The 20,880-nt window shown below is 39.5% G+C and overlaps 2 protein-coding genes across 2 annotated transcripts; both read right to left on the reverse strand.

Moving 5' to 3' along the window:
* Nucleotides 1-1,266: 1,266 nt before the first annotated feature.
* On the reverse strand, nt 1,267-7,364 carry LOC139140936 (fibropellin-3-like). Its single transcript, XM_070710441.1, has 7 exons — nt 7,186-7,364; nt 6,203-6,308; nt 5,160-5,199; nt 4,586-4,904; nt 2,618-2,682; nt 2,142-2,258; nt 1,267-1,556 (listed from the first exon to the last, which is right to left on the reverse strand). Exons 1-7 carry the CDS (start codon nt 7,191-7,193, stop codon nt 1,282-1,284), a joined length of 930 nt encoding a protein of 309 aa, XP_070566542.1. The 5' UTR covers nt 7,194-7,364; the 3' UTR covers nt 1,267-1,281.
* A 4,579-nt stretch (nt 7,365-11,943) lies between these two features.
* Nucleotides 11,944-20,840, reverse strand: LOC139140935 (uncharacterized). The gene is made up of 8 exons (XM_070710440.1): nt 20,705-20,840; nt 19,670-19,760; nt 19,153-19,192; nt 18,062-18,374; nt 17,324-17,394; nt 15,224-15,337; nt 14,618-14,722; nt 11,944-13,311 (listed from the first exon to the last, which is right to left on the reverse strand). The coding sequence occupies exons 1-8, from the start codon at nt 20,713-20,715 to the stop codon at nt 12,878-12,880; spliced, it is 1,179 nt and encodes a 392-aa protein (XP_070566541.1). The 5' UTR covers nt 20,716-20,840; the 3' UTR covers nt 11,944-12,877.
* Nucleotides 20,841-20,880: the final 40 nt, after the last annotated feature.

Raw genomic sequence — 20,880 nt, forward strand, 5'->3', positions numbered from 1 at the left:
TGTTAAGACCCCCTTCTGACTTGCTATACTTTTTAAGTCGCCCTACCGAAAGGAAGGCAAATGTGGCTGATATAACTATACATGGCAGTCTATGATGAAACTATGAATAATTTTTTTCCAATACAAACTTGGTAAACCTGTGCATTTATGTACACCTAATTATTAGTATTAATATTCATGATTAGACTAGAGTGGTTTCAAGTCCATGGTTGTGCAAGAAATTTGATTTTGGAATTTCACCAAAATGTTGATTCACTCACTATACATTGTAGGCTATGAGGAAACTACAAATAACTCATAGGTTATCTGATTCTAAATTGTTATTCAAAAGTTGTTCGACCTGAAGCTTCCAGTTGTTATTGATGACACTATGCACTATTCTGAACAGTTTGTATTCTGTCAATGTCCTCAAAAATTAAAAATGTACATACAGCGACATGAACGTTTGACACCAACCTATACCCAATGTATTGTCAATGGGAGAATGATGTCAAATAAGTAATCTCCCAAATTGTTATTGAAAGAGTCATTATAGGGGACAGTTTATGCACAATAGTGTTGAATAAGTAGAAATCATGACAACTTAAATCAATGTGGCTGCTTGGATCATCATACATTGTTTATTATACCTGAAATTTGCGCCCGAAGGCGCGCCGAAAATGGTAATGGCAGAAATGAAAGTGCCAGGAGGTATTTTTTCTTTTTTCAGTATTCCATAACGTGCACATGCAATTTCAGCTTTGATGCATGAAAAAAGGTGACCCTCCCCCATAGGCTTGCACAAAATTTTATGACCCTTCAAAAATGCTTGCGCGAAAAATGGCGACCCACCCCCAAAAAACACCGGCCCACCCCCCCCCTGTAATTTGTGTCCAGTCCCTTAGTCTGTAGTTTTCTCCGTTACCGATCTTGGTATCTTTGTCTCATATAACTTCAGATAACTCTCTGTCTCTCTCTGTCTCTCTGTGTCTGTGTCTGTATCTGTGTCTGTGTCTGTCTCTCTCTCTCTCTCTCTCTCTCTCTCTCTCTCTCTCTCTCTCTCTCTCTCTCTCTCTCTCTCTCTCTCTCTCTCTCTCTCTCTCTCTCTCTCTCTCTCTCTCTCTCTCTCTCCTCAGTTCTGCTTCCCTCTTTGGTTTTATAACAACTTTTTTCCGTGCGTCCCTAACCCCTTTTGCCATTCATCCCTTACCACCTCTAATACCTTATCACCTCTATGTACATAAAACTACTAATCTACCTCTCCATTGGTTTCGTATTTCGCTTGCAGACCGTGCCAACCATTCATAAAATGTGAAGTTCAGTTGAAAACTTACAAGTTTCACAGTTTGTGCCGATGAAGTCCGGACCGCACTGGCAGCTGTATGAGGCGATACCATCGACGCAAGTTCCTCCATTTTGACATGGGGAGGAACTGCACTCATCAATATCGGTCTCACAGTGTTCCCCCTCGTAACCAGCGGCGCAGTTGCAAGTGTAACCATCATTTCTGGTATTGAGGCACGTCCCACTATTCATGCAGGGGTTGTCGTCGCATGGGTCGACCGGGAGAGGTTTTTCTGATGTGAACAAAAATGAAGAAAATACTAGTACGAAATCGAACGATGATCAGACCAAAAAAAGAGTAGACGATAATCAACTTCTTAGCTTGATACGCTAAAATTTTCATTCAGTTTGCGAGTGTACGTCTTCTGTCCATGCAAGCGATATTTAGTAACATTAAAAAGGCCCAGTTTTCTGGAGACGTCTTCAAGACAGTGGCGCAAAAGCCGCCCTTGGACAGAATCATGATAGCATCGATTTATCCTGATCTTCGCACGTTTTCGAGCCTAACAAAATATCCGTGTATTTCTCTGATGGTGTAAATGTTTCACACCTCTTAGAGTTACAAAGGCTGCCTAGAATTTGTGTTTTTCTGATCGTGCACATGACGATAGCCCTAATTCAATTTGATGTATAACTGCACTCACACACCGTGGAACACCACAGACTCAAATGTGTTGTCGACAATATGATGCTGCACATATGATTTTGATTGAATAATAAGGAGTTTAAAATATTTTTGGGGGAAATTCTGACCCGCAGCAAATATTCTGTGCAGACTACACCGAGCGTGTAGTGAAACAATGTGGCTACAGACTCACCGGTTTCGCAGTTGACGCCTTCAAAGTCACTCGGACAATTGCAGGAGTACTCATCCAGCCCGTTAGCAGTACAAGTGCCGCCATTTTTACAAGGACTGAAATCACATGCGTCGTCCACTGAGACATGGGGTAGAACGTCAAAATGTACGCATTTCATTAAAACCAGTCTTAGTTGGATGACACAGTCTCTCAAAGATGGCAAACGTTTGTGTATAGTCTTTCATGAATTTGATGGTGAAAGGGTGTTGGGAACCGATGATAGCAATGTGTTTCTGTACTTGTAAAATCAAAACAGTCACTCATTTGTAATTTTATCGCTGATATAATTATGAGATTTTACTTTAACAAAACTATTGAACTGCATGTATATATAGAACTTGATTAAAGTTCCGGTAGGGGACCCATGGTTCTGCACCGCCTGTTGTTGTTTTATGTCGTGTATGGAGAACGGACAAAAACTTGAAACGCTTTCTTACCTTTAAACTCGCAAATGAACGGTTTAATCTCAGAGCAGTTTGATTCGGTCCAGAAACCATCGTTCCTGGATAGATAAGAATGTTCGCAACGACTTAGGACACGAGAGTTTAGAAATAGACATCGTAAGTTCCGTAACAAAAACACACAATTCATCTCAAAAAGTCACCAGAACACTTTCTCCATGCATTGATAAACCTAAAAAGCGCGTTTCTCGCAATCATTTCCACCACTGAATTAACAAATTTGCCACGCTATCAATTTTACAACGGATGACAAATATGAAAAAACCTAGCGATGCTAAATTCAAGAGTACATGACGCCCTCACAGGCAGCAACAATAAAATATTCACAGCATGGCAACAACACAAAAGTAAACAAGCAAAAGAAATGTTGATATGTGGAAGTTTTCTGTTTGTAGGGGAAGGAGAGGGAGTAAGGAAGAACTTGCGAGAGAAGAACCCAATTAATATCAAAGATAAGTGGACCGCCTTAACGTCACGGCACACTGTCCCCGGGGACAGATATTTGGGCTCTCAAACGTTTACAATGTTCTGTTGGTCAACCACCAGTGGGGTCTCATTTTGAAGCTTATATGGAGTAAATAACATTTTCACCTGTTCAGTTATTTGAAAATCAGGAATCGTTTTTCCCAATAGAGATAACACAGGGATGGTGGCCATTTTGAATTTCAGATTTCGGTAAATATTTGGTAATTTGTTTCTCCAGTACTAAAATTTGCACGATGACAGACCCAGATTTTTTATGTTTGATTTTGGAAGAGAATGGTTTAAAAGTTGCATGAGGAAAGTTTAAGCAAAGGTTTCAGTCTTTCATTTTCGAGGCGCGAACTACCTTAGAACAAGTACAAACGGGGTCCAAGCCAATCGGGAATTTCATTTCGAATTATATTTGATATCGTAGTCTGTGACCCCTCCGGCGTGTCCTAACAGTACAAGTATATACATGTAAGTCGCGCCGTTGACTACGATGTCAAGTGCGCCGTTGACTACGATGTCATGTACAATTCGTTCACGTTCAGTGATTTTTTGATATTAATGTTATATTTCTTTAAGGTAGAACGCACCTCGGGGACAGACATTCAACTCACAAACTTTCACAATTCTCTTCTGAGGTACTACATGTGGGGGTTCATTTTACTTTCATTTTTATTCATTTTTATTTTTATTTGTTCATTTTTATTTTAAGCTCTTGGTGAAAGAAAACTTTTCACCGGCTTAGTTTTTCGAAATTCGAAAATTTTTATTTTTCTCCATAGAGTTAACACAGGGATGGCAGCCATTTTGAATTTCTAATATTGATAAATCTTGGGTAATTTGTTTCAAATTTCAAAATTTGCACGGTGACCCCCTACTTTTATTCTTGATTTTGAAAAGAATGATCGAAAGATTCCTTTGAGGAAAGTTAGAGAAAAAGTTTAAGTCTTTCACTTTCGAGGTGCATACTACCTTAAGACTAATTATTCCTAGTTCCTGTGCCTGGTCACTCACTACCATACGCTCGAGATAGCGTAAATGAATAATTTTGAAAACGTTGATGTTGTCACTACTTGAATTAAGGTAGAATGTGCCTCGGGGACAAACATTCTGACTATCAAATATTGACAATACTTTTGGTCTACCACTTTTTCAGCTCATAGAGTAAAGAAAATTTCACCGGCTTATTTGTGTGGATTGAATATTTGATTTTTTCCCCTGTAAATTTAACATCGGAACGGCGCCCATTTTGAATTTCAAGTGTTGCAAAAATCTAGTAATTTGTTGCTCCGGTACAACATCTTGCCAGGCGATCGCTGATTTTGTTCTTGATTTCGAAAGAGAATGGCTTAAAGTTCTCCGACAGAAAGTTTCAGCACAAGCTTGAACCTTTGATTTCGAGGTGCGCACATTTATGATATTATGGGAAACTATAAGCTATGATATGATTGTTTACCCATACATAATACGTACTGTAATGTGGCACAGTTTTCGACCGCTTGTTGTGTGCCGCCTTGCCAGTTCTGATAGCAGACAATTGATTGGTCGTCGCATCTCCAGTCAAGATCTCTCCTGTGTACTCCAAACCACACGCCGTCAACGTTGTAAGAGGCGATTTGGTTGGCTAGAAATTCATTTGTCCGCCTACCTTTCACGCGCGCCAAAGAACCATCTGCTTCACAGGTATTTTTAGCCTCCTCCCAGGGCAAGTGTTCAGTGTGTAGTTTATAATACTTACATCCGGTGCGTAAAACGCCCGCAATTCTACTATTTTCAGTTAGATTTGGTGAATCTAGTGTGTTAATCGAACAAAGAACACGAAACATTAGACATTCAGAAATAAGAATACTCAAATATTTTCAATGACAACAGAATTAAATATGAACTTGTATCAGATGACTCTGTTCTTATTTTTTCTTTTGTAAGAATTATGAGTGTTTGACAAAATGGTGAGGTTAGGTTGCAATGGATTTCCAGGATATATTTGTATCCGTGATACATTAGCATAACTTTGAAATTACGTTGGAATTCAGGGGACTCAGCTTACCTCGTGAGTTACGACTTTCGGAGCCCGGCAAAGTTTTCATCTGGAGGTAAAAATGAGAACGATGATACGCCTTGTCATCATTGTGCATTATGGGTAAAATAGGCACGTCCCTGATAAGTAGGATCCAAAGCCTTTTATTCTGTATTAACAATCGCAAATACGCGTATTTGTCGATACGATATGTTCATGACCATCAATAGAAATATTCTTGACAGCTTGACGAAAACTTTATCTAACGAAACTAGATTATGGCAACATATGCAGTTGGGTTGTACGGTATGTCGTTCTTTGCAATATGTTTTATATGAATCTGACATTTTAAGTGTATATATATATATATATATATATATATATATATATATATATATATATATATATATATATATATATATATATATATATGCAAATATAACTATTGTTAATTTATAATATTGATAGCACTTGGTCACACAAAGTAAAACACCAAATGGCCGAAATCGCAAAAACATTGTTTGTTGTTGCTTTGTTTATTCAAATTCGTCGTTGACAGATCATGCACTTGTAATGTTGGTAACGTTTGCCATACGACAGTTTTTGCGTAAATCTAGGTGGGTACACTGAATTGTGAACACTATTATATCAACAACGTCACAGAGATGACAGTAACAAGTACTGGCAGGGACGGTTCAGTTGAAATCCCTGACACTATTTGGCAAAAGTGTTTCTTTCGTTCATGAATCTTACCATTTAAATAACTTACTTCCTTTCGGGCGTTAGCACATCCTTTCATCCAATTGACTTTTTTTCAAGATTTGTATTTGAGCTGCAGTTGTTTTCATTTCGATTGGAAGGGAGTTTGAGATTCAACTACGGATTTGTAATTGCTTTACGAAAAAAAATAATTATGCCTGCTAGAACCACTAAAGTTTGTTTGCTGCAATATTGGTGGTGATGAGGTAGAGCTGTGGCTAACTGGGTAACCATCACTCTATCGAGTCATTTAGATCGATCTCTGTGCCCAAACACACAACAGCAATATCCGGGTATTCCTTTGTTTTACTTACCACACTATTGTTAGACGATGCGCTTACTTCCAGAGTCGCGATGTCACAGACTAACAGGAGAAGAAGTATATGATCTTTGGAAGCTGCCATCTTCCACGTGTTACGTCTAGGGAAATTCAATGTTAAATAAAGTAAACAAGTTGAATATACATTTGCGTACATCAAAAAGAAACTTTAAATGTTAGAGGGCCGCGAAACTTATGCTCTGATGTCGAACTATTCAGCAGGCTACTTCAAGTATATCACCGTACTGTAGTCCTTCACAGAAGTAAAGCGACAATATAACTTCAACATTGTCTTGCAATGGTCCACCTTCGCTACGATCTAATTCACCGTACAAGAGAGAAGTTAAACGAAAGAGTGCCAGACTTCAGATAAAACAGCAGATGCTATATCGATATCGTAAAGTTAGAGCGATGCGGTCAATCGGATAAAACTAGCCTACAGTTGTGAATCTATGTTCACTGCAGTGTGTGTGAAAACTTCAAAAAGGTAACGACAATGTGGGAGTGTTGTATAGGTAGATGTACACGAAGGTTTGGACGGTTTGAAGATTGACGCTTCCATTTAAAGGCACATAAGTTGTAAACCTCTCAACGTTTTCATTCGTTTTGTTCTGCACAACCAATGCATTTCGTTATCTCCACCCGAAAGTATTTTGACATAAGCAATATAAGTATTGAAATCGAACTCAACCGTACACAATGTGCATTTCCATCGTTATAAATGAATTGTAGACTAAGTCCGGACTAGAATTTAATTATTATCAATAACATCGCACAAACAAATACTGTTTATGTTCGGACACTTGGCATTTTGACATAATTTTAAGAGTACAACATAAAGTTGTGTTTAACAGAGAGAAATACATTGCAGGAAAACAGATCGGAAGGTAATAGCTAATAGAGCTGTATGTTCATATGACAGCTTGTTCGTATTTGCATGTCAAGGCGCGTCTTGACACGGACTCAGGTTCAACTCACCTCTTCATGTCAAAAACCCAGCTTTCATCACCAAAGTATAAAGGTTTGGTAAACAGTGGCGTTGGGTCTGCACTCGGTAACCTTGCCCCAGACCAAACTAAAAATTAACGTGGCCGCATTGGCCTTTTATCGTGCATTTTGCTTTTTTCTGAGAAGAGACCCTGTGATCTATACTTGTAGGTTTTTGGTTTGAATAATGCGTGCCACAAACTCAACCCTATTGGCCAGTCGTTCTCTCGGCTGACAATGGACAACCCCAAGGGTCCACTTTGCCTGAATGGTTCTTAGGATATAAATTTGCATGAGAAAGACTCACAAATGAAGATAGAGGGCCAAGGGGAACTGGATTGATTGTCGTTTTCACGATGTTTATGTAACCGTACGGTTTAGCCCACTTTATTTTAACGAATTGTGATACCACCCTGGAATGCTGAGCACACTATTCAATGAAGAAATGCTTGTAATTTATTCATGGTGAAAATTTATCTTCCGAAAATTCGAAATTAATTTTTCGATCCAGCGAAACCAAACAAAGCCAGTGTAAATCGCCCCTAAATGCCATCAATATTGTCGAGGCATTGTAGCGTCAAATTGATTACACGCAAAGACATATGTCCTCTGCTCCCTATCACGCGAATTTCGCATATTTTTCTTATCAACAAGGGCATTTACATTTCATATAGATGACATGTTCAGGTCATTAATAACCATTAGGTCCACAGATATGACATCGCATAGAGTATTTAAAATGGCACTCGCGTTGCCCTTGGAGACACACTTTGACCGAGTTCCAATGCATAGCAATAAATCATTTCTTTAATAATTTTCTCTCTTTTATGTCGAGAACTAACAACAAAAAATTTATTGCAAAATTAGCATAGTTGAGTTGTTTGCGATAAAAATTGTTAAAATGATGTATTGAATTACCTCATAACTCAGGAAGTGCTAAAAGAAAGGATCGTGATATATTTTCTTCTCTAAGAGTGTCTTTTTTTATATGAAAAGTTCTTGGTATGAGTAATGCAATGTAACCGGGCTTAACGAGTGTTTATGTTTGGCTAGGGCCGTGAAAGCTAAGTGTAATGGCAACTATACCAAAGTCTAGAATTTCTATGTGGTCTCCAGATTCGGATATTTGCAATAGGAGGGAAACTTGCCATGTCAAAATTTGACCCTAAAGAATGAGAAGAATAGTGAGAAAATTTAACTCTGTCCCTTGGCGAGCACTGTCACCGCGACCTTTCTCTATTTGACTGACTGACTGACTGACTGACTGACTGGCTGTCTGTTTCTGTCTGTCTGTCTGTCTGTCTGTCTGTCTGTCTGTCTGTCTGTCTCTCTCTCTCTCTCTCTCTCTCTCTCTCTCTCTCTCTCTCTCTCTCTCTCTCTCTCTCTCTCTCTCTCTTTCTCTCTCTCTCTCTCTCTCTCTCTCTCTCTCTCTCTCTCTCTCTCTCTCTCTCTCTCATTAAGCCCCGTAAGTAACGGTCTACGATGTAAAACTCTCGGCAAAGTAGTAATAATGACGTCTGATAAGAAGTACGGAAAAGTTGTAAGCCAGGCATTTGGGAGCGTTATTATTTACGGCCTGGGGGTAGGAGGAATTTCTCGGAAACCCCGAAATTTCGTGTAACCCCCTGCGAACCATAATTAATTAGAGTATTCCCCTCTCTAAAACAGATATTTTGACTGAAACACCGCCCCCCGTTAGAAAAGTTAAATACCAATTCAATAATTTGTAAAGTTTACAAAAATACAGCAATGGCAAAGACGTTTCAAATTCTGGTGTAGGCCTACCCTGCTAGATTATCATCGGTTATCTCACAAAATAGTTAGAAAAGGTGAAACTATTAAACAAAATGATATTCAAAGTCACAACAAAATGTACAGATAAAAGCTCACGCCATATAGTATTTTTTAATTTGGATGGGTATCATGGCAGAGTTTTCACCAGGATATCTGACTGGGCAGAATTCGAAAGTACACGAGGGGGGGGGGAGGTACACGCGATAGGCTGTGGGGGAAAGTGTCAGACCGGGGGTCCCTCTCTTGCGTAGAATATTTTGTGCAATGGTGCAGTCTGGTACAATCTGAGAGGTGTTTTCAATTTGTGTTTTGACTAAGTAAAACTGTTAGAACATCCAAAGGGAAAAGAGCACGGGAGGCGTTCACCCTTGCATAGAAAATTTTGAGATATTGATGTGTGCAATTGTGCAATCTGAGAGGTGTTTCAATTCATTTCGCAGCCAAAAATTTAGTAACCTCCCTTCGTTCTCTCCACATTTTGAGCAACCCCCTAGAAGTAGCTTTCAATTTTTTGAGTGACTCTCTCCGATTCCTCCGACCCCCAGGCAGTAAATAATGACGGCTCCATTAGATCAGAAAAAAAAATATTCATTGTTAAAAAAAGATATAATATATTGCAACAGATGCACGACTGGCAGTTTTACTCCGTTTGCATGTACACGTCTGGCCAGTCAGACATGTTGTGTTGTATTTCCCTCAAGTGTCCCGAAGATTCATAGTTTTGAAGTCCCCCCTCCGTGTGAAATGCTCTCCCCTCTTCCAAGGAAGCCATTGAGGGTAGTATCGGCGGTGTGAAACAACCGCTGAGCATTACCAGTCCAATATTGGGCAAGGCCAAAATGGATCGATGACGTCATGCGTGAGTATCCTGCGAGAGCACCGAAGCACCCATAAGCGGTCGTCCACGTCACCGCATACGAAATCAAGTATTCTCGACTATAAACGTCAATTATGATGCCGGAAAAACTCCAAATCATTGTGTAGATAATCAGGTCGCACGATATTGTAACCAACGGCAACCGATTCAACCATATTGGCGATAGATTAGTATTAATTCTGAACGCACGTTTGGAGAATAATATTTTTTTTTCATGTCTTGTGTTAATCAGCGATTCCATCAGAAACTGCAAACAACTATCGTGGACAGATGGCTATTTAGACCCAGGTGTGACGTCACCAGTTTTGCAAACATTTTTGCAAATCAAAAAATATTTGACCGTTTTTAATCTGTGTCGACCAATTAATGGAAAAAGGATTTTGCTAATCGCTTGTTTTGTTTCTATACGTACATTTTGGAGCGTAAATAACAAGCACATGCAATGAAGGATGATTCGATGAAATGAGCAATTCACATATTATTACTCTCCTTTGAAACAAGTTTTTTTTCTCAAAAACGGAAAACAATTTTTTTCACGGTTTCTAACAAAACCATTCATCCTTAACACAGTGCGATTCCACCGTTCCCCACCTCCAGAATCTCTGCGCTGCTTAACACAAGGACTATACCCTACCACAGCCGACTAATCTATGGGAAACCCAGTTTGAATGCAGACCGGAGTAATTACAACACGTTCCCGATGGAGCATCTTCCCAACAATTTTTTTTTCATATTTCTTCAACATTTCTATCCCGCAGGCAGAGAAATATTAAGGTATGTACTTGGTGTTGTAGAATGCAAACAGTGTTGACTCTCATTGGTATTAAAGACTTCGAAGGATTCGCTGAACCAACATAACAGAGCTGTGGTAAAATATGAGTGGTAAGTGCAGGGATCGTATAATAATTCCCAATCACCAGAAACACAGGGAATGACCCTGCGGTGTTTTTATCCCTCCGTAGTTAACCCATATTTCCCTTTTTGTGAAACTGCTCGTGACATTGGAGAGATATAATCCTTGAAGCACTAATGAATTATATCCATATAGTTGGAAGAGTAAACAACGACATGGTGACTCCAAAAAATGCACCTTCAATTTGCCTGTTATAGGGCACTGAGAAGTATCTTAAATAGCAGGTCCCGGCGTCGAAGACATGCCTACGTGTTTGCCCAAACTACGGGCAATAAGCTTATGTCTGTACATGTATTTGATCATCGTCCGCTCGCATGAGGTCCGTTACTTCCCACTAACTACCTGCCCGGACAAGAGACCTTGGCAAGCGAAGATGGAATTTGATTACTATGTGACTCCCAAAGCGTGTCCATGTCTTGGCGTGGTTGACCAACGAGATGAAAGTCCAACCATGAAGTATTAACTTTCCATGATGTTTCGTTTGGATACGTGCAAGTCTAGGTATCTTTTCTTCTCTACGCAGATGGCTAGATCACAGAATCTGACAGAAATTCCTCTATATGACTACACTTATCTGATTTCCAACATTTCAATACAATTATCTCGATCTTCGGCGGTAAAAAAACGTGACTAGATTGCCATCGATCGCTGCGCTTAACCTATAAGAGCCACAAAAGTTTCTGAATAAAGATTGATAAAACACGTCATAACAGTCACAGGTGCTTGTGAAATGATTTTATTCATAACAGCAACATATTGCGGAGCTTGGATACAATGATTCTCAGCGGAGGCTACCTTGTGGCCGAGAAAACATTATCAAACGAATAATATGGAGAAGACTATAGACTTGCATTTGTCCAATACTCGAGAGGTGAAAAAAGACAGGACATGTGAGAAGACTATTTACGATGAAAACATACTCTGCGAACAACATCCGACAACTGTGCAAGTATAGTTCTTCAAACTTATGCCTGAATGCGGTTTATTGAAATGTTAACTATTAATTGATGTAAAACGCATCACCCTGGCAAGCATGCATATATATAAATATATATATATATATATATATATATATATTATATATATATATATATATATATATATATATACTGTAAAATTGGCAATACTTAAGTCATGCGTGATATATTTTATCTTTTTGTGCAGGCATATACACATATTGTCAAGTATGATTAAAACTGGTCGTTTCTTGAACAACCATCGCAAAGGTTGTCTGAGTTAGATACCTATAAGGTCGTTTCTCACTTCTTTCCAACTTATTAATCTGACCGACCGAGTACATGTATTTGCAAATACGGATAACACCCCAATGAAACGAAGGTGTTTGTCGAGTTGAGCAGAACGGTTAACAGATAGGCGAGAAATCTGTACAGAAAAGGATTCAGAATTTTTTTGGTTTGTTAAATGACTTGGGTATTCATTTTATTCAGATAGTAGCTTGCCATTCCAGGGTGAATGCGCTGGTATCGGTTACGAAAACAAGATAGGTTTTGCCGTCACTGTCAAATACATGAAAGCCCTGCGGCTGTTCACCGCTTGTATTTGGCACTCGGTGGTGAATTTCTAAGTCGTTTGGAGAGTTGAACTGTGGCTTTATTAGCATGAGAGCGCGCTCGTTTGCCGATGGGTCGAAAGCGGACATCATCGCGAACGGATAAGAATCAATTTCGAAAGATTTGATCACATCCCCAGCAAAAAAGATACTCGACGTACCAGCGACGAATGTCGCTGCGTTGAAAGACTGGCTAATGCTGTCCCATTCATAGACAGTGGGCGGAGAGAAAGTCGGCCAATTGGTGACCAAGTAGTTCTCACAGTTGAAGAGGAAAGTAGTAATTGCATTAACGTTTATGTCCTCGACGTTGCTGTTCGCTACCTCTGTGAATTGCGAGGCACCGGACGTTTGAACGAATACTTTTGGATTTCCAGAAGTCGTTGCGAAAACTAAGTACGTGTCAGAGTTCTCAGTGAACGACGCCAACTGCTGGCAAGCACGCCTGAGAAATATTGAAACTGGGCGAATGAATCTGTCTGTTCTTCCCAATCATACAAAACTGAATTTCCATCGCCGCCGGAAAGAACTAAGAAGTGGCCGTGTGACGACACGAAAAAGTGGAAATTGCTCTCTCTGAGAATGGGGATTGTATCGTTTGAATTTTGCTAAACGTGGTCGAGCCGTCGACCATGCGATATATAGACGAATGAAGATTGACATCTGTGGTATCGTACTGTGCAATTGCCAGGTATTGGCGACCGAGTATTTTGAATGCCTCGACATGTTTGACTTCCGACTCAGCTAAGTTTTGAATGAAAGTATAGGATACAGGGCTCCCCGGTACGAATTGGTGTACGGCAACACCGTCACCCATACCGCTCTTCTGATACGTCACCAAGTAAGTGTCGCTTCCAACACTGAACGAGGTAAAGGCAGTGTTCGTGTCCAGCGTCATCGTGGAGGGATATACGGCACTGATGGTGGAGAAACTACCCGATACGTCTGCACTGTTGGGGACACCTGTTGGAGTGCGTACAATAAGGAAAATCAGTTTATGCACCTGAAATTGAAAGTTTCAACCTATCGCTCATACTGCTACTTCCTTCGAAAACTTTGAGTATTCTCTTTCGCGACAACAAACAAAAAATGTTCCAACTGTATGTTGAAATGTAAAAGTAATAGTCTTGTAAACATAACTCATTGTGTGCGACATGCAATTCTGTTGTTGAAAAATGAAATTAAATGCGGACTAAAATTTCTCCAGCCGACAATAACATCAGACACTAAATCTACACTACAGGCTGTGTCGACAAATTAAAAATAGGGCATCGTCATATCCATCGGTTTGGAAGGGTGAGAGAAAAATTTTATCTTACAGACAAACCAAAATTATGGAAAAACACATCAAAAGTTACTGCTTCAGTCTTTGTTCAAGTTTACTGACAGGTGAAATTTAAAACTGATGCAATTTTCTTTGTTATATCATGGGGGAAATAAAAAATTTCGATTCACTGTCTTTAGACCAGAAAAAGAATGGTTGGGCTTTTTAAATTTCAAAGTCTGACCTTGAGCCGTTTCTGCCTGAGTTGCATAGAGAGAAAAGTTTCGTGACTACAAGGTTTTCATACTTTTAAAAACGCATGCTATTTAATGCAATATTCACTTTTTCGTTGTCGCCCATTTTGACGTTACCCCTTGCAACAGAAATTACCAACCCTCTTCGACATCCATACAGGGATAAAGTCGCTTCTTTTTTGCCTTTTTTTCATGAATTTTATCTGATACGAAAAGTAGTTTGTGTAGTTTGACTTCTTGAAACATGCTGAAAAACTGGTCAACTGTGCACAACCTCAACTCTGCTTGCAGCCAGACAAAATTAAACATGTACACTGAAACATGTTACGGTCAGTACTAAAAAAATCAAGTTCCGTACGCAACTCTCACCACGCATGGCTGAACATACACTATTACAGAAGTTTGGATCTCATGCAAGTCTTAGTAATGATATCTGTTTTGGCAGTGCCATTCATTTAGATAGGTATAGCAGCTTTGCCTTACATTGTGACAATGTATATTTGTCACAGGAAAGCAAGTCGGAAAAGGAAAAAAAAATCACTTTTTCTAGCGGTCACAAACTAAATCAACGGTTTGCATTCAGTAAAGGCTAATTTTTGACACTTACAGTTATAGACCATCGTCGTTTTGTAACCTGGCTGATTTTATTATTCAAGTATGCCAAGTTATCACAAAAGGTAAAAAAGAGCGACTTTGTCCCTTTCATGTCACAAATAACCATCGACCCCAGGATGACCCAGATGAAACTTACAAGTCTCGCAAGCGTCTCCGATGAAGTGACTGTCGCACTGACAGATACCACTCTCTGTACACTCACCGCCATTCTGACAGCCCTCTGTCAGACAACTTGCGCCACCTATGGTGAAAGAGTAAATATATTTTATTTTAACACATATTTTTCTTGGCTGAACACATGTACAGCTGTACTAATACATCTACACACTTAAATAATTTTACCCTGGTTCTCGATTATCATGACTGAAAGGTGAAGTTGTGTACGGATGCTCTAACTCTGGTCTTAGAATCGGATATGATAGTGTTGCCCTGATTTATTGCTGAGACAAACATGATAACGAATACACGCGCTGTTGGGTTTTCCGAGGCTGCAGAAGGCCTCGTCACGTCATAGTCCTGGCGAATAATCTGCACCATTGATTGCCCATAAACTGAAAAAACGCTTACAAAGTGAGAGCAAACTAAACTAAATAAACGTGCTTCGGCAAAGGTGCAATCCTAGTTGTTTCTCAAATTTCAGACGAATATGCACATGTACATAGCAAATATTATAGCCTCGTTCCAGGCCGAGGAAGACCACATTTTCAAACAATGTTTTCTAACAGTTGTTTATTGTGCGTACCTGTTTCACAGTTTTGGCCGGTGAAGCCAGATGGGCATGCGCATGTGTACCCAATTATTTCATCGGTACATGTCCCGCCATTTAAGCAAGGCTCAGGTGCACAATCGTCAGTCTCTAGGGATTCAAAGATAAAAAGAAATTCGGATGATTTCGTTTTTCAATATTCGCTCTTTCAGTCGCTATCTAATACTATTTAATTCAGTCAAGAATACTGTATGAGCTGATACCGATCACCGCTCGTGTTACTAGAACCTCTGGTTCAAAGTCTTGCACTCAAGGCTTTTACCCTTACCAATATCACTCTTATAGTGGTTTCGGTCAAAGAGATTACACAGAACTGACAACGCTTACGATCATCCCAATCATACCCATTAGAGAGAGCCACGCACACTAAACTCCCTCTCAAACATGGCGTTAATTCCGATCGCTGGTCCTATCCCATCGGCACAGGGTTTTTTGTCAAGTTTTTCTATGTGCATTTCTATCGACTAACTGTGCATAACTTTCAAATGAGAACAAAGGATTATGATTATTAAAATTACTGAAACAGTCAACCACTAATGCGATAAGCTTACAGGGATTGAGAACTGCCGCTGTAAGTGTTAGATACATATTTCGATTGAGTGTAACATTTCGAGAAGATAGGAACAACGTCCTTTGGTGTCCATTTCATCACGTTAATAATAATAATAATAATAATAATAATAATAATAATAATAATAATAATATTTATTGCTTGCTTGTAAATATAGGATTTACATCACATTTGTGGCAATAAAAGTAACGATAGCATAAACGTTGGATTAAAGTGCCACTAAAGTAATTAACTGGACGCTATCAGTGTCTGTGGAACTAGAAGGGGATCATTTATTACACCATCGCTTCTAGGAGTAAACTTTCAACCGTAGACAATATAGTACATTCCATTAGGACATTTTAGTTCCAGCTACAGAAATAACGCAACGTTGAAAGTGAATATAAATCCAACAATATCACGGACATATTTTATGTTGATCAATAAACTTGTGAAACATCAAACAACACAGACAATATGTTGACTCATGTGCATGACTTTATCCAGACAAAAAGAGTTGATAACCCGGACGTACTGTAATTTCGACTTGTTTAGTCATTTTTTAGGGAAAACACGGGACAAGAGCACTAGTCTACAAAGGTGTAGCATTAATTTGCTAGGGAGACATGGCGGAGACTGTAACAAAACACAAACACCAGAACACAGTGGGTGTCTGTTAATAATCCTTTACAAGTGAACGTTCAGGCATTTGACCACTCACTCCGTAAACACTGCTGGTTTGATTTACTAGCCCATATCACAAATAGTTAGAACATGAAAACTTTAGTTTTATTTGAATATTTGAAAATAAAATATTTTACAGGAGTTGACTATGTTTTCCACCGATAAAAGTTTGGTAAATGGTCTTCTTTCTAACATGAGTAGAACTCAGGGTGAAGTACAACCCCCTTCTACTTCTACAGACACTGATAGCGCTTTTTAATTATTTTAGTGGCCCCATAATCCAATGTTTATGTTATCAAGGTTAAATTTACACCAAAGGACGTTGTTCCTACATGTATCTTGGAAGTCCCAAAATGTTACACTTAATCGAAATCTGTAGTAAAGAGAAAAGAGATTGTGAGTGGTAACACAGTTGTTCCATGGAATGTTGTAGCACGTAAAACGTTTTCCTAGGAATATCAACTCAAAAATCAATGATAAATCAAGTCCATTTCCCCATTACGTTTCTCCTCTCCTGTGGTACAGTACAGTACAGTATGGTATGGTATGGTATGTTATGGTATGGTATGGTATGGGTATGGTATGGGTATGGTATGGTATGGTATGGTATAGTATGGTATAGTATGGTATGGTATGGTATGTTAAGGTAAGGTATGGTAAGGTTTGGTGTGGTATGGTATGGTATGATATGGTATGGTATGGTATGGTATGGGTATGGTATGGTATGGTATGGTATGGTATGGTATGGTATAGTATGGTATAGTATGGCATGGTATGTTAAGGTAAGTAAGGTAAAGTTCAGTACAAAAACGTATTTTTTAAAAACTGTGTATTGATCTTACCTGTAAATTGGCAGATGAACGGTCGTGGTGTTAGGCAGCTGTCATCAAGCCAGTGACCACCTACGTTCAAACTGTGTACATAGACATGAAATAGAAACACATTTGTCAATGATGAATTGAAAACGCTTCAGTTGTTTTTCTTGTCAGTTTGATGAACACGGAATATTTCAGATTAGTTCTCGCCATGGGGAAACGTTTGCATTTATAGTAAAAACACAATACAGTTAGCTAGCTAGAAACTGAATTTCGCCGAGATTTCTGCTTCTTTCGAAGCCGTGAGTTTGAATAATGGGTTAACACTTTGCTGCTTGATGCGTCGATGATCTCACTGGCTGTGTCGATCATCAAATTGTACAACTATCGTAGAATTCGAGAACGCATTATGAAATACATTTCTTTTGGAGACAGTGCATGAACGGTTTTCCGATGACATTCTGGCCTCGCTGGAAGAGTGCTACTATATGTACAGAACAATTAAACCGAACAAATAACAAAAATACAGCAGTGGAATTGACGTTCAATTAGAATAGAATGTAAATTTGCAATGACTGTATTATTTTTGCTTTATAAACGATTTAGTTTTGCCACGATGTGGTTTTGCGGGGATTCAAATCTCGAGGCGTGGTATAAATTTGCGTGCGTGCTGGTATCTCTCTTCATATATTTTCAGCATAGTAAATTTGACCCGAAGAATCTGTCGTTGTTGAAAATAACTTTTCCAATTTTATCTCTACCTACGTGAAGGTGGCGCAGTTTGCCGTTGGGTCGGTCACGGGCCTGAAGAACGCCCAGTCCTGGAAACACACTTCACTGCCATCCTCGTACAGCCAGATTTCTTCGGTCAATTTGTCTCTAGCGCCGAAATACGCATTCTCCGACATGGAGCTTGCGAACAAGGCGAAGAGGGCCTCATTGACAGTACTGCTGGGGATCTTGGCCATTTGAGCATCTTGGCCGTTATTAGCCTGGCAGATAGATTTGGCCTCGTAGAATGTCTTCAATTCCGTGTGTATTCTGTAAACTCGACACGGCATTGTCAGAACTCCATCGGCTGTTTCATTTCAAAAAACGGAAGAAAAGAAATAATTTTAGATATATATCGCTGATTATCAATGCAGATTGTTTGGATAACTTGTATCTCAGGGCATCATACTACACCCCTATGTAGAATAAGGTTGTTTTATAGGTTTTTGACCATCGCTCTTTGAAAGACAGAAACAATGGTTATCGTTTGATAAGCCCTTACGTTCATAAGGATGTGTATATCAGAGCTAATATCGGTGGATTGATACGCTTAAAAAGAATACACACGTCTATGGGGCACGTAGGCCTAGAGCGGAATTTTAGAAAACATGCGACAGTGTCCAAACCTTGGATTTACTACATTAGTCGCTATGGTGACAGTTTTTTCGCACAATCAACAGACTAATGCATATTTTGATTTATTTTGTTACAATGCCATGCAAAAAAATGTTGAACTCATTTTTCACTATGAAATCGGGGTTGGGCGCTTTTAACTCATTAATTCCCTTTTGCACGTTACCTTTGTACATACGTTGGTCTACATAGTATGAGAAGTTTATTTATCTACTTCACGTTATATGGTTGTTGCTCATTTTCCTCTCGTTTTAATGTGCATCGGTCACGTGTAATTGAAGTGACGCTTTGGAATCAAGCTCAATTAATATACAACGATTTTAAATTAAAATATGCGATAAATTGCACACTGTTTTGTTCATTAATCATTCAAAATAAAATTGTAGAACAATCAATGACAATAATCTTGTTTTCTTTCTGCGCAATTAGTAAGTGGGTGCACCGCTGCTTACCGTTTCGTTTCTGAACATGTCGTCCATAGCGAACCCCACTCTGAAATACAAATGTTAAAAAGCAATGAAGATTTCATTAATCAAGGCAAAGCTTGACACTGATAACACTACACAACTGATCTCGGCCCTCTCTTCAGAAGCCAATAAACAAAAACAATCACCTTTCTCCGCTGAATGAATACACATAACTTTAGTTATCCTCGTTGGCACGAAACTTACAAAACCACAGGTACGACCTGAAGTTCCAGTTACCCTGCCCTCACAGGACTCCATGTGTGCGGGGGTTGCAGGTTAGTTAGTAGGTTAGTATACATTAGTAATATAAATACCTAACTAACAAACCCGGCAGACATCTAATATATCCACAGGTGACCAAACCCACTCTCGTCGACAAAAATCTAAAGTCTATCTATCCTAGGAACTCTATATGTCGGTATCATCATCATAGCAAAATACAATGTAGTAGGCTGGTTTTGCCTTCGTTTACGAATATTTCAGTGGTTGGTTCGATACTCACCAATTCACCTGCACCAGTACACTCTGAAAATAAACTCAAACCGGAAAAGAGGAATAAACATAGCGAGGCTAGGAGCAGAGTTCCTGTGGTCCTTCAGAGAAAGCAGAAAACGGCGACTGTAAACGCTATTTCAAAATGAAATTTCCAAGGATGAGCCATGGAGCACATGCATGTCTCGACAACGCGTCATGTATGCATGTATTTTTGTAAAAAAAGACTTAAATTTTCAAGAATATCGTTTGAACCTTATAATAATTATAAGCACAGTAACTTGCTGCAATAGAGAGAAAGTAGTGTAGCTTAATATAATCTCGTCGGTCGTTGTTTTCAGACTTTATTAGAGAAGTACCGGATGGAAGTCGCTGACGGACAGTACCAAATAGCCAATTATGGAAATATTGTAACCACAGGAGTTGTTACGTGTAAATGAACTATTCTAACATATTTTGAACAAAATTACAATTTGAAGGGGAAAATAACAGCTGTGGTAACTGCCCTCCTGCAACGACTTGAACACCTCCCGCCCGCGCGCCCCTAAATTCCCCCTCTCCAAACTCCCAGTCAGGCAAGCTCCCCGCTCTCCGTTTTTTCATTGAAAACCACCTCCCCACTACAAAAGCTCCCATTGCCATCTCTTTGCCTCATGCTTTCCCCCTGCCCATATGCAAATCCCAGAAAACAATAGAATCACACTCTCTACCCTGTCTGCCCATCGGGCGTTTTCAGATTGCCCACGTACAAGTGGTATGAACTATCCTCGTCCGCTGATGATGAGCAACTGCTAACTCGCCCGTTCCCAGCGCTGTGATACGGGAAATTTTGCCCACCCGCAAGTAATTGCCTACTACAACAGCTTTTTTCACGACTAGCTTTGCTGGTGACGGGATATGGCGATGAAACAGGAGGGTTATTGGAGGGGGGGGGGAGAAAGACAGACAGACAGCCATGCAGCCGGAGCTTGACGGTATAGGGACAGAGAACAATTGCCAATGGGTCAGACACAATGTCAATTCGCCTATTTTAGCCAATACTTACCGGACAACCATGTTAGTTCCTTGAAAAACCTCCAGATACCGTAAAGCTTCTAAAGACGTCACAGTGTGCACAAAACGGAAAGAAGGATTGTTCTGTACCGGTTGAACCCTGTGGAGTTATTCAACAAAGATCGTATATCTCCCCTTGCTTCTTACGCGCTATATAAATAGTGAGGA

The sequence above is a fragment of the Ptychodera flava genome, chromosome 9 (genome assembly GCF_041260155.1).
Source record: "Ptychodera flava strain L36383 chromosome 9, AS_Pfla_20210202, whole genome shotgun sequence".
Lineage (NCBI taxonomy): Eukaryota > Metazoa > Hemichordata > Enteropneusta > Ptychoderidae > Ptychodera > Ptychodera flava.

Bases quoted from the DNA above. Each gene is read 5' to 3' on its own strand.
- LOC139140936 (XM_070710441.1), bottom strand. The intron at 5,200-6,202 runs GTAAGTAAAACA...TTTTACCTCCAG, and splicing joins CATCGTCTAACAATAGTGTG to ATGAAAACTTTGCCGGGCTC. The intron at 1,557-2,141 runs GTGAGTCTGTAG...TGTTCACATCAG, and splicing joins AGGCGTCAACTGCGAAACCG to AAAAACCTCTCCCGGTCGAC.
- LOC139140935 (XM_070710440.1), bottom strand. The intron at 15,338-17,323 runs GTAAGATCAATA...TTGAATCCCTAG, and splicing joins GTTCATCTGCCAATTTACAG to AGACTGACGATTGTGCACCT. The intron at 14,723-15,223 runs GTACGCACAATA...CTTTCACCATAG, and splicing joins CGGCCAAAACTGTGAAACAG to GTGGCGCAAGTTGTCTGACA.